The sequence below is a fragment of the Trichechus manatus genome, unplaced genomic scaffold (assembly GCF_000243295.1).
Source record: "Trichechus manatus latirostris isolate Lorelei unplaced genomic scaffold, TriManLat1.0 scaffold00028, whole genome shotgun sequence".
Lineage (NCBI taxonomy): Eukaryota > Metazoa > Chordata > Mammalia > Sirenia > Trichechidae > Trichechus > Trichechus manatus.
The window spans coordinates 17,344,116-17,360,613 of NW_004443964.1; the positions used below are offsets into that span (position 1 = coordinate 17,344,116).

Consider the following 16,498-nt stretch of genomic DNA (forward strand, 5'->3'; position numbering starts at 1 on the left):
AATCTGATTTTCCTCTCTGCCCGCATTGCCAATGGACAGCAGTGTTTTTTTTTTTTTTTTTTTTTGAATTTTATTTCTTTTGTTGTTGTTGAGAATATGCACAACAAAACATACACCAACAGTTTCTTCATCTGTAGCTCAGTGACATTGATTGCATTCTTCAAGTTGTGCAAACATTCTCACTCTCCTTTTCTGAGTTGGTCCTCCCCCATTAACATAAACTCACTGCCCCCTAAGGTTCCTGTCTAATCTTTCAAGTTGCTGTTGTCAGTTTGATCCCATATAGATAGTTCTTAAAAGACTGTAATGCTCAAGGCATGGATTTTTTACTAGTTAAGCTAAACTATTGTTTGGTTTTAAGAAGACTTCAAAGGATATTTAAAGATTATCTCAGGGCAGTTATTTCAGGGGTTCACCCAACCTTCATAGTTCTGGGAAGTCTAGAGGCCATGATAATTTGAAATTCTGTTCTGTGTTTTCCTGCTTTGGATCAGGTTTCTTCTATAGAATCTTTGATCAAAATGTTCAGTAATGGTAGCCAGGCATCATGCAGTTCTTCTGGTCTCCTGGTAAAGGAGGCAGTTGTTCATGGAGGCAATTAGCCACACATTCCATTTCTTCTTCCTATTCCTGACTTTCCTTCTTTCTCTGTGTCCCAGGCAAATAGAGACCGATTGTTGTGCCTCAAATGACCCGTTATAAGCTTTTAAGACCCTAGGAACTACACAGTAAACTAGGAGGTAGAACAGAAGCATTAAACATATTATTAGGCCAGTTAACTGGGGTGTCCCGTGAAACCATGACCCTAAACCTCCAAACCAAGGAACTAAATCCCATGAGGTGTTTGGTTGTACATAAGCAGCCTCAGCAGTGTCTTAGGCTCTTGATATCAGTTTCCTAGATTAATGCAACACCCCTTCTGTCCACCTGCCCTCTTGTCTGCCACCCCACCCGACTGCCACCCAGCCCAACTGCCACTCTCCCTGTGTTAGTCCTCCAGTTCACCCATCATGCTGTCGTCAGAGAGTGCCTCTGAAGAGACTAATTGGGCCCCACTACAGCCCTGCTTAAACACTTTCGGTGTCTTCTACAGCAGTGCTGCTCACAGTCAGGTCTGCCTACCTGTGCCAGTCTGTGCACTGTTGTTACCTGTCCACGAGGAGAGAGGTACACAAGGAGTAAGCCTTGTCCATGATTGGAAATTTTAAACAGCTGTCTTTCACCACGGTTAGTTTGAGAAGCATTGGTCCACAAGGTCAGATCTAAGCTTCCTAGCATAGTATGCGAGGCCCTTCACTGTCTGGCTCTCACTCACGTCTCCAGCCTTAGCGTCCTTAGCTTCCCACTCTCCCTGGCAGGTACCCTTGCTGCAGCCACACAACTCCTTACCAGGCCTCAGAGACCTCATGTTTTGATTGCGCTTCCTACCCCTGGCAGCCTGCAGTGTTAACAGGCTCCTGTTCCTCTACTAAGACCTCTCACAGGTCACCTCCTTGATGCCCACAAGCAAGGAGAGCCCCTCTTCCTGTGGGGTCTGGAGGTACTGTGTTGAAGCCTCTGTTATGGCGTTTCCTGTTTGTGCTGTGAATTTTTATTTACATGTGTCTTCCTACTGGATTCCCAACTCCTTGAGGATGGAGTCTCACACTCCCAGAGCCTGACAGCCAGGAGGTGCTCAGGGAGGGTCTGAGGCATCTAACCCTTCTGACTGGGTGTCTTTGGGGACCCCTGAGAAACACAGGAGACTTGACTTTGCCTTGTCAGGATGTGTCATCTGTCACTCGTGCAAAGGCCACGTCAGGTTCCAGTTTCTGACCTTGAGTTTCTTAATGCTCTTCCCGCTTCGGCCTCTGAAGCAGTGTGTGTGTTCCTCTGGAAGAGGTAGAGATTTGTCTTCAGAGGTATGATGGAACCATGACAAGAGGAAGTTGTGAAAAGTGATGACGCTTTGTTAGTCGTTTTCATCTTGTTTTCTCTTAAGGAATTTTCTAGGCTGAGGATATGCATCATCTGCCTTTCCACTTCATTGGTTAGGCACCAGAAAAGTGTTCATTTCCTCACCATTGTTTTGGCAAGCTGGAAATTAAGTTTTATGAGAGAGGCCTGTTACTCCTTTTGAGTATCTTGCAAATGTGGGTTCTCTCTCTTTTGTACTGTATTTTACTTTTTTTTTTTTTCTGTTTTGCATATTTTATCTTTTAATGACTTTATTATTTTTATTAGCCTTTTTTACTGAAAAAGTAATAAAGCACATAAAACATAAAGGTTGAGAAAGTCTCCATCTATTAGGTAACAACTGTTATAGTATGTATGGGACTTGCTGCAAAGTAATACCTCCACCGTTTTTGGGCAGGGCTCTCTTAAGTAGTAGTCGCCATGTATAACCATAACCCATTGCCATCGAGTCGATTCTGACTTACAGGTATCATGTAGGACAGAGTAGAACTGCCCCATAGGGTTTCCAAGGAGCAGCTGGTAGATTTGAACTGTAGATTTCAACTCTGAGGGGGTATTCTTTGCAGTGTTGTTTGGTATGTATTGGAATCCAGTTGTGATTGTTGAAGTACCTAGATAAAGCAACTTTTCTGGCTGTAATTTAGTTATTTGTCCCTTTGTTCATCTTTGGGTATCTGTGTGGTTTAATAGTATTCCTATTGCCTGAGAATGAATTCTGTGAAGTTATTCCATCCTGAGAGGCACTTGGATTGAGGCCATGTCATGGAGCTGTCTTATCCTCTCATTTTAATTTCTTCGTTATTGATTACAACATTCAGTGTGCACTTTTAGGTCTGAGTTACTGCTGCCAAAGTGAAGAGGATAAAGAGCATAGTAGAATTCAGTCGCCTTTAGCATGGGGAGTTTTTCAGATTACTTTTGTATTTTCCCTTGCTTATCTTTGTCAAACATGACATTTTGTGACCTGCAGAGATTACCTCTGATGAAACCTTGTCATCTCCTTTCCCAGTTCTAATGAGATTTAGAATTTGAGGAGCTTTTGATTAGGTGCTATTTTAAAATGCTCTACTCATGAAAACCAAACTTTAAGGAATATTTGAGACTTTCTACCTTACAATTTGGACCTAAAAATTTTAATGGAGGTTTAAGGTTCAGATTAATGAAGCACCTTTCCTCTAAAAGGAAGGAAAGGAATGAGCTGCCACTGGGGAGAACAAAGTATTCTCTAATTGGGTCACTTAAATGCAGGAAACATATTTGAGAGACTTAAGTTTTGAGGTAACCAAAACCCAAAACTCACTGCTATTGAGTTGATTCCAACTCATAGCATCCCTGTAGGACAGAGTAGAACTACCGCACAGTTTCTAAGGCTGTAATCTTTGTGGAAGCAGACTGCCACGTCTTTCTACTGTGGAGCGACTGGTGAGTTCGAACCTCCAACCTTTCAGTTAGTTGCCGAGCACTTAACCACTGTGCCACCAGTGACTTTGTTTCTGCCTATAATTTCTATAAAACCCAGTTATTAGAGTTTTAAGCATATATTTGAGGAAATGGCAGTTGTTTATACTGCATTCAGACTATACCCTTCTAGTTTCATTGTTATCTGTCAGCTAGGATTAAAATCTCCATGTTATCTTTAATTCTTTTTTTTTTTTTTCCACTTCCTTTATCTGGTGGAGAATAAGTCTTACTGATTTTTCTTCCTCCTATTTACTGACTACCTCCCCCACTTCTCCTGCCCCTACTCTGGCTCAGGCCTGTCTTACTTGGATTACTGCGTCACCTTCCTCATTACCCTTTGTGATTCCTTCTTGTCTGCTTTGTACCCTGATGCTCACCTGTCTAACCTTTCTTCCACAGGACTTGTACCACATTTGTCTTTTTCTCAGAAGCCTCCAGTTGGTCCTTAGTGCCCACCACACTACATGGTAAAGTTTTCGAGACATTCTTCTGCACGGTCTCACTGCCTACTATCCAACCTTATTTGTACTGCTGTTCAGAAGGAACGCTTCACATTTGTCCAGAGGGTACCTTCATTGCCACAAACAAGGCAATGATTCTTCACTTGTGTTGTTTTGTCATCCCCGTACTAGGTCAGCCATCTTTGTGAAGTCTTTTCTTCCCTGAGTATTCCAGCCTTCACTGATTCCCTCACCTAGGAAATCCTGCAGTACCTGTGGTATATAGCATACATATACTCTTTCATATATATTAGCTCTGTAAGCCAAACTGTAAGCTCCTTTATTTATCCTACACAGCACTTAACAGAGAGCCAAGCTGACAGTAGATGTCTGACATTTGTGTTTGCAATGTGTGTGGTAAATGTCAACAGATAATTACTAGTAGTTGGGTTGACAACCTCCTTCTTAAAAAAAAAAAAAGGAAAGAAAGAAGCCTTTGAATATTGGCGTATGAGGATGCTTACAAGGAGCGTAGAGCAGCTGGGCCTTCATTTGTGTTTTTTTGATCTTTAAGTACTTTTTGAAAGGCCAACCCAGGACATTTCAAATTCTTACTAGAGGTGCAGGGCTAAGGAGATGTGTGTGCTCACAAAGTGCATTTGCGGGAGGACATGGAAGGGGCTGGTTTGGAGAATTTCTGACTGCATCATGACTTCTCACTTGTACCTGAGGAAATCTTCCAGCCAAGAGGGAAGCTGGTTGTTAATCCCCGATGTGTAGGGGTCAGATAGGTGGTTGTGCTTTAGAAAGAAGAGCGAGGTGGAGGAGGGCAGTGAAGCCAGCATTCATCTAGATATCGCTGGAGAAGCAGTGTGTTCCAGAAATATCAATGCTCATCTGGGGAAGAGAATGATCTTATAAGGTTCCTTGAGCTCCGGTCAAATGAGCAGCCTGTTCTTGTGGCTTCTGTAATCAAAGGGATCTTATTTTATCCTACGTGAAAGAAAATCTGCCCAGAGCTACCTCCAGAGAGAACGCTGTCAGTCCTGAACTTGGGTTTCAAACAATTATTTAAATTTTGGTTGACTTCATCAAAGATTTTTTTTTCTGTTTGGCTGACTTACCACCCTTATATTTTCCCCTCGCCCTCATCAGTTTTGAGAAGCCTGTTTAAGAAAGCTTGCTGTGGTACTGACAGGGACCTTCATGCTCTTAGCATGGATTTCCCTTCAGTCTCTTTATACCGTGTGAACTCATCAGATCAGGCTCTCAAGATTTATACTACAGTTGACAGTGAAAGAACAGACTTTTTGTTTCAACCTGTTGGAAAGGTTTTCCTTAAATAGCTTTTCTTAGCTGCTGCTGCTGCTTTTTTTTTTTTTTTTTAACTTTTCATTTTAGAAAATCCAACATGCATAAAAGAAAAGAGAAGACTATCATGAAACCTTCATGGACCCAGCATCCAACTTCAGTAATGATCAACATATGGCACTCCCTTCCCCAAACCCCTCTGTTATTTTGAAGCAAATGCAATATCATTTTATCCATAATTCTAAGTAATTTTCAAACGTGAGTGAACAAAGAGTTCTGTGCCTACACAGCTCTTGTTAGCTTTTGTCATGTAGGGTTCTGTGTGGAAACGTCCTTTTCATTAGGAAAAACTTACTTGAATGACTATTCCACATCCAATATTGAATATCTTAAATTATTGATTTGATTTCATTCTGCAGACAGTATTACCTACTAAGTAAGGAGGAGCAAAGACTTGGGCAGCAGTTACACAGGAGTTCACTCTGATTATTCATCAAACTGTACATAAGCTTTTGTGCTTTTCTTTGTATATTTTACAATCAACAAAATACATGGTGCTTGCCCCTCAAAGAGCTTCAAATTCAATCCAGTGCACCAGATATTTGAGAACCAGAGAAGACACGTGCAATTAAGTACCTGTCCCTTGAGAAATGCGACGAGGGCTGCATAAGGACATGCCAAGTGCTGTGGGCCGTCTATTTTTGATTTCATGGAGAAAGGGACATTTGAACTTATCCCGAAGGACAAACAGATTAAGATAGATGGAGATGGGTCAGGTAATGGTGAGCACAGAGACCAACATGAAAGCTTGAGGTGAGTTGGGAAGAGATGTGATTGAGATAACAGAGGAGAAGAGTTCGGCCCAACTTTGGAGGACCTTGAATGCTTAGGCCCGCAGTTCCCAAACTGTGCTAAGAGGCCCTGGAGTGCCACAGAGAACTCACAGGGACACTGCAAGTTGTTTTAAATTTTGAGGGAAGCATGGTGATACCCAGCAAGTGTCAAATAACCATGTGAACTGCTTGCTTGAGCTATCTACCATTTCTACTTTAGATTGAGCTGCATTACTTTTAATGATATCATCTCTCTACAAACCCGGGTTTTTGGTGGTTGCTGTACTCAAATACCACGAGAAAATCTACATGGAACAGTAATAATAAGGATGGCGTGTCGAATCTGATTATAAGGCTTAGAAATTGTGCAGCTCTCAAGAGGTACATATATCCCATTAGTAAGTGCTTGTGGCTGTTTAAGAAGGAAATAAATATTTTATTTACATTTATGTGTAGTTATTTTTTTTCAAATTGCTACGAAGTTGTTAGGACCGAAATACTTAAACTAAGTTGTTTTGGCCCTATATATTTAATAAGTGGAAATGTTAGATACTTCTTTTGGCTGAGGGGTCTATGAAAACATTACAGAGACATTAAAGGTGCCATGAACCAAGAAAGTTTTAGTACCTCTGAATTAGGCTTTAGAGATGTTAGGTATTCAGTAGGCAGACGGGAGACATTGTAGGATTTTATGTGGAGGGAAGACATGAACAGATTTGCCTTTATCAAGCCACCACAGGCAGGAGTGGGGAGTGTATCTAAGAGAGCAGAGATATGAGACAAAGAGCTGGTTAGGAGACTGATGTGTAGACCAATGACAAGTGGTAACTGCTAACTTTTGGCAGTGGTAAAGGAGATGGAAAGGTGGACATAGATTTTGAGAAATGTTTAGTAGGTCAAGTCTTATAAAACTCAGCATCTAATTGAATGGAAGAGAGGGAGAATTAAGAGAAGGGGAGAGTCAAAGACAACTAGCTTGTGTGACTGGTTGGAAGTGGGGCCAACCAGCCAATCTGGGGAATGGAAAAGGAGGAGCAGTTTCTAGGGGATATGGCATCAGGGGTTGAGATACTCTATAAGCAGTTGGAAATGGAATGGGGGCATGGACTCCAAGGGAGAACATTGTCAAATGCTGTGTAGATATCTGATAAGAAGGATTTGGAAATGTTGGTTAGATTTGGTCACTCGAACTTGACAATGGTAGTTTTGATCTTACTCTGAAGGTGGGACCCAGAGGGCAGGAAGTGGAAGAAAGCACAGAGGCGAGAAGGTAGAACAGAGGGTTCAGAGCAATGGTTTTCCAGTACGGCTCAGCCTCAGAATCACCTAGCCTGTGTTTAAAAAGCAAATTCCCTGGCTATACCTACAGAATCCGCTTTCTGGCGGGGGGAGCGCCTAGGAATCAATATTTTAAAAACTCCAGTGTAGCTCTCATACATTGCTGGTGGGAATGTAAAATATTACAATCACTTGGGAGAACTGTTTGGTAGTTTCTTGTAAAGTCAAATGTAAAAAATATGACTAAACCATTCCACTGCTAGGAAATTTCCCGAGAGAAATGAAAATGTAGATCCACATAAAGACTTGTACACGAGTATTTAGAACAGCTTTTTTCACAATAGCCAAAAACTGGAAATGACAGAAAAGTCCATCAACAGGTAAATGGATAAGTAAATGGTGGTATATCCATACAGTGAACTACTACTCAGCAATAAAAGAAGACTGAACTCTGCTGATAAGAAAACCAAACCCCTTGCTGTTGAGTGGATTCTGACTCATAGCGACCCTGTAGGACAGAGTAAAACTTCTTCATAGGGTTTCCAAGGAGCAGCTGTTGTATTCAAACTGCTGACCTTTTGGTTAGCAGCCAAGTTCTTAACCACTGCACCACCAGGGCTCCTGAACTGTGTGATACACATAACAAAACCAAAAACCCATTGCCATCGAGTTGATTCCGACTCATAGCAACCCTGTAGGACAGAGTAGAACTGCCCCATCGGATTTCCAAGAAGTGGCTGATGGATTTGAACTGCTGACCTTTTGGTTAGCTACCAAGGTCTTAAGCACAAAAAGAAACATTATTCCTCCAAGGGTTCACTGTTCAGCCTGGGAGTGGACAGCCCTGTAAAACCAAATGAGACTAATGAGATACAGGAGTCCAAAGACAAGGGCCAGAAGGCAGAAGGGGACAAGGAAGCTGGTGATAGGGAGCCCAAGGTTGAGTAAGGATATTGTTGATGTGTTGTGAGATTGTTAACCATTGACATAGGGCAACATTTGTAGTAACTGTTAAATGAGAAACTGTTTTGTTCTGTAAGCCTTCATCTTAAGTGAGAATAACAGCACAATTGGAAGAACGTAGTCAATGTCACTGAACTGTGCATGTAGAAATTTTTGAAATGGTGTATCTTTGGCTATGTGTATTTTCACCAAAAAAAAAAAAAAGGTTGAGAAGTTAGAGGGTTGATATGTTGTGGGATTGTTAACCAATGTCATAAAACAACATGTGTACTACTGTTTCATGAGAAACTATTTGTTCTGTAAGCCTTCACCTGAAGTACAATTTAAAAAAAAAAGAAACATTATGCAGAGAGAAAAGCCAGCCACAAAAAGAGCACCTACTGTATGATTCCATTTATGAGGTTTTAGAGCAGACAAAACAAATATATTAGTGATTTCCTGCAGTGGGGGCTGGGGGTATTCACTCTAAAGGGACATGAGAAAACATTTTGGGGTGACATAAATGTTCTATATATTGATTGTGAGGGTGGTCACATGGGCATATACATTTGTCAAGATTCGTGAAACTATACCCTTAAAATAGATGCATTTAGGAGAGAAAAGAAAGCAAGTGCAAAAGAGAGAGGAGGAGTCCAGGGGTTTTGTGTGTTTATAGGCAGAGTGGGAGGAGCTAGCCAACCAGAAGGGAGTCGTTGAAGATCTTGGAGGCAGGGTACCATCTGGGGGCTGTAGAAGTGAGCAGAACACGAAGACGAAAGCATTGTTATTTCATAGAGATGTGAAGGGAAGGGTGGAGTTGGGTAACCTTGGAGGTTAAAGGGTGGGAAGTTTCAGAGTGTTCACCCTGTCCCTTTTATTCCCCCTGTGATGCAGGAGGCAAAGTCATTTGCAGAGAGAAAGGGGCCTTGAGGAAAGGAGTGAAGGTTTGAAGTACCAGCTGTGGGGAATGGGGAGGAGGCCAACCGGGAAGTAGATAAAACTATCTCCTAATGACGAGGCCCAGCTGTGCATAGATATATAGTGATACCTCTACAAATGATTATAGGGGTTTTCTCCAGCAGCACTCACTCAGGCACCTGGGTGGAGGAAAGGGGATTGCTAGATGGATCCTGGGTTGAGAGTTGACAGAGCATATCTGCTGGATTATTAGAAGTGATCAACGATGGATAGTCAAACTGGGCAGGAATGGAAGTAGGAAGGAAATTAATGTGTATTGGTTGCTTCATTCAACAAATACACTGAGTACCTACTACTGTACCAGGAACTGTTTTAGATCCAGGGATATAACAGACAACAAAAGATAAATCCCTCCCTCACAGAGCTTACAGTGGTTAGAGTCAGACATTAAATAATTAAGATACACAGTACCTCAGAGAAAAATTAAACAAGGAAGAGAGGTAGGAAATCCTAGGGTGTAGGAGGTAGTCAGGGAAGACCTTTCTGAAATGGATGGTAATATTTGATTAAAGACCTAGAGGAAATGAGAAAATATGCCATGGGAACATCTGGGGGAGGAGTATTCCCGGCAGAGGGAAGCCAATGCAAAGGCCCTGAGGTAGGAGCAGGTTTGGTGGTATTCAAGGAATACAAGGAAGCCAGCATGACTAGAACAGAGTGAAGGGGAAAACAGTGGGAGTTTTTTTGGGGGGTGGGGTGGGGAATGGGAGGGCAGGATTGTATGGGATTTGTAAGCCACTCTTAAGAACATTGTTCTTTACTGAGTGAGATAGGGAGCCACTGAAGGATTTTGAGTGACAGAGAAGCATAGTCTGACTTACATCTTTAAAAGGATCATTCTTCTCTGTGTCAAGGCATTGACTTTTAAAGTTTTGATAAAATATTTAATCCTTATTTAATCCACATAGAGATGCCCCATGAGATGGATGTTATCTCCTTTTTTTTTTTCTTTTCTTTACTGGTGAAGAAATTGAGGCTCAGAGAGATAAGTAACTTTGCTAAGGTCGTTTAACTGGTAATTGGAAGAGCTACGATTTGAGGTTAGGTTTTTCTGATTCCTGAGAACATCTAGATTAGGAGAAAAGGGAATCCATGAAAGATGAGGGATTCCAGTGATGTTGAAGGAATACTGGGAGTAGGAAACAGAATGATGATCATTACAGAAATAGACTACAACATTTGGCAAGGATTGGATGTATTGGGGAGAAATAAGTGTCAACAGTGTAGTTTGGGGCTTAGTTATCTTCTAAGAGTATGGTGGTTCTGCTAACAAGACAGCGTAGTCAAGAGTAGACTTGACTGGGGTAAAAAAATGGAGGGTGTGACTTTGCACAAGTGAAGACTGAGATGCTGGTATGAAATCAGTGGAACCGTCCAGTTGGTCCAGAGAGAAAAGCTTGGGAGATGGAGACCTAGAGTCTCCCCAGTGTGGTTATGGTTGGAGCATAGAGATGGGTGTGCTTTCTGAGAGAGAAAGGAGAGGCTGAAGGGAGAATCTGAAAATGTTCCTCTGTATGTTGGAAGAGGGAGGGCGTCTAGAGAGAGAGAAGAGAAAAACTGGGCAGTTCAGGGCCACAGTAGCTCAGAGGTAGGGAGATTCAAGCGGGTGGGGTGAACCGCAGTATGGGAAGTGGCAGTGAGGGGAGGCTGCCTCTGAGAGGTGGCTGGGGGCAACTGTGAGGTGCATCTGGGCACATGGGGTCTAGCCCTGGTAGATGTGAAGGAGCAGAAGGGGCAGGGCTGTTGGGGTGGATGGACTGAGACAATAGGCCCACAGCTCAAGAAGGTAGCAGAGGCAATCACTAGGTTATACAACAGTTAATGCAGTCGGCTGCTAACCTAAAGGTTGGAGGTTCAAGTCCACCCAGCGGCATCTTGGAAAAAAGGCCTGGTGATCTACTTCTGAAAAATCAGCATTGACAAACCTATGGAGCACAGTCCTACTCTGCTACACATAAGATCATCATGAGTCAGAATCGGCTCGACGGCAACTGGTTACTGGTTACAGAGGGAGAGCTCGAAGGTACAAGGTCTGGGAGAGGGTGGGATCGAGGACAAAGGTGAGAAAGTTGTCCTTGGAAAGATGAAAATTCCCTTCTTTTGGAGGTAGAGTTGTTTAAGATTTTACTCTTATGAACTTGGACAAAGAAAAGATGGGAAAATCTATTTTGAGTCATTTCTGTCTCCGGTTAAAAAGGAGAGTTAGATTAACACAAAGCAGTACAATGAGTATCCCATAACCTCATCCAGGCTAGCTGTTCTTACTGGTTTCTCCAGGTTTAAAGGTTGTGCCATTTCAGGTCCGAGCAGGACACGCTAGGGGGGATGGAGAGAGGCCAGTGGCTGTTCTGGGGAGAAGTGAGCAGGGTTATTTCTTCCCTTGTTAATCAGGGAGAGAGCAAACATTGATTCTAGCTTTTATTCACCCCTCTTCTCATATCTTCACCTTTACCTTATGTCCTTACCTTTAACTTAAATCCTTACCTTTACCTTGAATGACACTCATTTTTATACTTACGAAGTAACCTCCCCCCCCCCCGCCCTCTGAAGTAAAACAGCTACTACGTGAGATTGGCTTTTATCCTTATCAGTCTCCATATAGATGGAGTGGTGTCTTTTGCAGCAGTATTTGTTTATAGCCTTACAGTTAGACCAGTGTTTCTTTTCACACAGCTGATAACTTTTTTTTTCTGTAGACAAGAATCTTGTCTGATACCAGTTCTCATTATTACAATCAAAAGCAGTCACTTTTTCATGTTGGGCTTTTATTGCACATTTTCAGATGATGCTTTTTTTGTTTTTATTTTGTTGGTTTTCCAAATATTTTTATCTTGAACATTTTTTATTATGGCGAATTTCAACCATATGTAAAGTAAGAGTAAAATGACTCCCTAATGCTCCCCTTTCTCATCTTGATCAGTTATCAACAGTCTGCCATTTCTTGTTTTATCTGTTCCCCATACCATTTTTTTTTTTCTGTAGTATGCTAAAACAGATCTCAGATTCAAATGATTCTTTAAGGAAAAAATATCTACGGAATAGGTCATTGTTGCCATAACCTCAGAAGCCAAGAAGTTTCTGTGAGACCTGTCTTAATAGCTGTGCTTTTACCTGGCCTACAACTTTGCAGAAGTTTATTCAAGGTATCTTAGTTCACTGAGTGGATGGGAATGCCAAGACAAACAGAAGGTCCTCCTACTAGAGTTTGTCTCCTCCTAAGCCTAGAAAAAGGAGCCCTGGTGGCACAGTGGTTAAGCATTCGGCTGCTAACTGAAAGGTCGGTGGTTCGAACCCACCAGCCACTCCACAGGAGAAAGACGTGGCAGTCTGCTTCCATAAAGAATACAGCCTTGGAAACTCTAGGGGGCAGTTCTACTTGTCCTATAGGATCTCTATGAGTCAGAATTGACTCAGCAGCAGTGGGTTTGATTTTTTGGGTTTAAGCCTAGAAAATCGTGGTTCTTAGACACAGGTGTAGTCATTCCAGGAACTTCCTTGTCTGCTGTGATGTCCTATATCATAACTGGAACCTTTCTGGTGCAGGGCACATTTTTGGACCTGAAGCCTCAGTGTCTGAAGACAAGTCCATGTGAGTGAGCAAAGGTGGTACCACCAAGAAAAACCTATGACCAGGATTCTAAGTCATGTTGGTTTCTGTGTCTCGTTTCTGGTGAACTGCTAGAATTTGGCAGTATCCTCTTCATCTGTCTTTATCTATGATACACGTAGGGTGGGTCAAACAAGTCAAAAAGACACCTTCCTTACTGCTGTGTTTTCTTTGGAATATACCTTCTTGCTTTTTCCTGGCTTGCATGCTTCAGGGCTGCGCTGAGGTAACTGGATTGTAATCGCACCTTGCCTGGTCTGTTTCGGTTGGACGCACGTTGTGTGCCTTTATTTCCTGTGTCTTGCGTCAGTCTGTTTGTGAGAGTGTACTGAGAGGTGATTAATGGGAGAGAAAACATATGCTTACTGACTACTGGCTCCTCCTCTGCTTCATAAAATGTTTTTGGTTTAGTGAATTGTTTGTTTACTGCCCACAGACCACATATGGTACGCGTGTTTCTGCTGTTGTGAACACTGTATGGTGTCATGTGGGAGCTGAGCTGTTAAAGCAAAGTCAACAGATGATAAGGCTTGAAAGACTTTTCCTTCCTCTGAGGATCCCGAGTGGCTCGGAGTACTGGATAGCTGTCTGTCATCATAAACAGAGCCTGTGGGCCCTGGCACTCTGTGTACAGTCTTATTACAGTGTTTGCCATTCTGGTCCCCAGCTTTGATGCTGCATGGATGTATAGCCACAGGGTTTTGATTATTACTGTGCAGTCTCATGCCTGTGGATTTTAGATGTATAGCATAGAGCTGCGGTGCGGTGCCAGTGTTCATGCATGAGCATGCGCACGCACGCACGCACACACACACACACACCCACACACACACACGCCATACGTCCCAAGGAATCAGGAGCTTCTTCTGGATTTGTGCCCAGGAGAATCTAGGGAGGGAGAAATCCTGCCATTTTTGACTGCTGCAAATAAGAAATGGACTTTGAGGAAAAGCGTTTTTCCAATTTAAAAAGTAATGCCTGCTCTTGTAAAAATTTCGAGAAATGCAGAAAAGAATAAATATTTTTATTTCCAACAGAGATAACTTACAGTAAACATTTTGTCATTCCAACTAGTTTTTTTCTATGTGCGCTGAGGAATTTCCCCATAGTTGCAGTAATACATTAGTACAGTGTTTTTTCTGAATATGATAGCATGAAGATTTGTGCATGTTTTAAAGCCACATAAGCCCGTTTAGAAGCCTTACTTTTCTGCCAAGTGGACATTTTATAGTTTAGCCATATTATTGAACAGCTAGGTCATCTGTAATGCTACTGTGAGCATCTTTGTATAAAAATCACTTTCTGTATCTTGTATTATTTTTAAACTAGATTTTATAGAAATAAAATTAATAGATCAAAGGGAATCCAAGGAAATAAAGACTTGAAAGCTTTAGGGTCACCATATTACTGCCCAAAAAGGGTATATCTATTTACCATCCAATCAAATTCTCATCAACAACAAAATCAATTCTTCAGCCATAATTTTGCTTTTCCTAATGGGAAGATCTGGTACCATTCCAGGTATCTGACAAGGCGATGGTTTAGGTTTTCAAAGTCGGTGATGGATCAGATAGTGATACTGTGACCCGTGGTTTGACATACCTTATCCACCATAGGCTATGACTGGTTCATACTTCTGTTATTTGCAAGTTTCTTGACAGCAGTTCCATTCTGCTCTCAATTCTTTATTGGTCTCAACGACAGTCGTAAATGTCTTTGTGCATGTGTGTTTTCTAAAGTGTCTTCACCTACATTATCTCATGCAGGTCAGTCTACGTTGTTAGTGTCACTTGTTACTTGGTCCTGGAAATCCTCTAGGAATTGTGATATTTTAGAGTCTGTCTGATGATGTCTTTGCTGTTGTCTTTTTGCACAGATCCAGTCCTGCAGGTTCCAACCCACGTTGAAGAGTAAGTTTTCTGATTTGCTTCAGTACATCCCTTTAATTCATTTTCTTATTTATTCAGTTGATATTTATGAAGGTAGTTACTGAGAGTACATATATGCGTAAGTTTAAGGTGTAATACAATGAGTAGGAGGTATGAAGTCTTATAGGTGCTATGGCAGAAGTCTGTGGAGGGGAGGGGTGGTCGGTTCCTTGGGGGAGGGGATGATGGTACTAAAAAAGCTTATTTGAGATGAAACATAAGTTTTAAACTTAAACTTCCAAAGACCTCAGGAGGGCTTAAGAGTCTTTGACTGTCTTTTCACTCTGTTATACCATGGAGAGGAAACCAGGATGTGACCTGTTACTAGAATGTATGTGTTAGAGTACAAGTTGGATGTCACCTGCAAGAGCCTCAAATGATGGTGAGTCTTAAGTAGAATGCACCAATCCCTGGAGAAAGACATCTTGGTAAAGAGGATCAGTGAAAGAGAGGAAGACCCTCACCGAGATGGATTGACACAGTGGCTGCAACAGTGGACTCAAGCATAGCAACGATTGTGAAGATGGCACAGAACCAGGCGGTGTTTCATTCTGTTGTACATAGGGTCACTGTGAATCGGAACTGACTCAACAGCACCTAACAACTAGTATACACCACCACAGGGATATTCTGTTTTTCTGTAGCTGAGGTGAGAGAGAGCAGTGAGTGGAACCGTCTTATACAGAACCCGCCAACCTCTCCTAACCCCATGGCTTTGATATTTTCTTCTGTCCCCTGGGCTATGACTTATCACTGATGCTTATTGCTTAATCTCTAGGCCTGCATTCCTCCCAGATCCCAATGATGGCAGCCTGTATACACTCGGGGGCAAGAATAATGAAGGCCTGACGGTAGGTGTATTTAGTTGCTTTGTCTACGCTGGAGGTTCTAGTCCAGTGGTCGTCAACTGTGTCTGCACATTGAGATCATCTAGGGGAGCTTAAAAAAATTCTGGGGATTCTGATTAGGTGATCTGGAGTGGGGCCTGGGCATCGATATATTTTCAAAGCTTTCTAGAAGAGCTTTTAAATGTGAACCAGAGTTCAGAAACACTGGTCTAGACCAGCAGGTTGTCATGGCCCAGCCAACACACTGGAATATGATTTAACGCTCCTTTTAGTAACAAGGTTCACTCTGACTAATGAGTCTCAACTGGGAGAGTAGAGCGATAGATAGGTTGAAATACCATTCCCCCAGCATGTGTCCACTTGGGAGAGAGAAATGTGATTTCCACCCAGATCTCCATCTGAAAATCTAGACCAGTGGTTCTCAACTGTAATAACCTGGGGAACTCTAAAAAATACTGAACGTAGGTCCCACTCCCAGAAGTCACAATTTAATTGATCTAGGTTGTGAAGATTTTTAAAAAGCTTCCCAGGTAAGAGAGTTTAGAGACAGACCCACACTTATGGTCACCTGTTTATGACAGAGGTAACACTGTAGTACAGTGGGAAAGGATGGACTTTTCAGTAAATGGTATAAGTCAACAGGAATATCCACATGGGAAAAAAGTATCTTGACTCCTACCTTACACCGTACCCAAAAATCATTTCCACACAGATTGTATATCTAAATGTGAAATGTAAAACACTAAAGCTTTAAGGAAAAAGAAATAGTAGAACATCTTCATGACCTTAGGTTAGGTAAAGATTTAAACACGATACAAAAAAAAAAAAAAAAAAAAAAAACCCAAAAAACAAAACTACCAACCATAAAGGAGAAAATTTATATATTGGATTATATTAAAATTAACTTTTCTTCACT

The 16,498-nt window shown here is 41.9% G+C and overlaps 1 protein-coding gene across 1 annotated transcript in view; it reads left to right on the forward strand.

The window, feature by feature from the left end:
- The window catches only part of ERN1 (endoplasmic reticulum to nucleus signaling 1), an 82,169-nt gene that overhangs the window by 34,349 nt on the left and 31,322 nt on the right, over positions 1 to 16,498 (forward strand). Inside the window, exons 3-4 of the mRNA XM_004374214.2 lie at positions 14,683 to 14,716; positions 15,513 to 15,585. Of these exons, the coding sequence (XP_004374271.2) occupies positions 14,683 to 14,716; positions 15,513 to 15,585 (107 nt within the window). The remainder of the gene's footprint in view (positions 1 to 14,682; positions 14,717 to 15,512; positions 15,586 to 16,498) is intronic.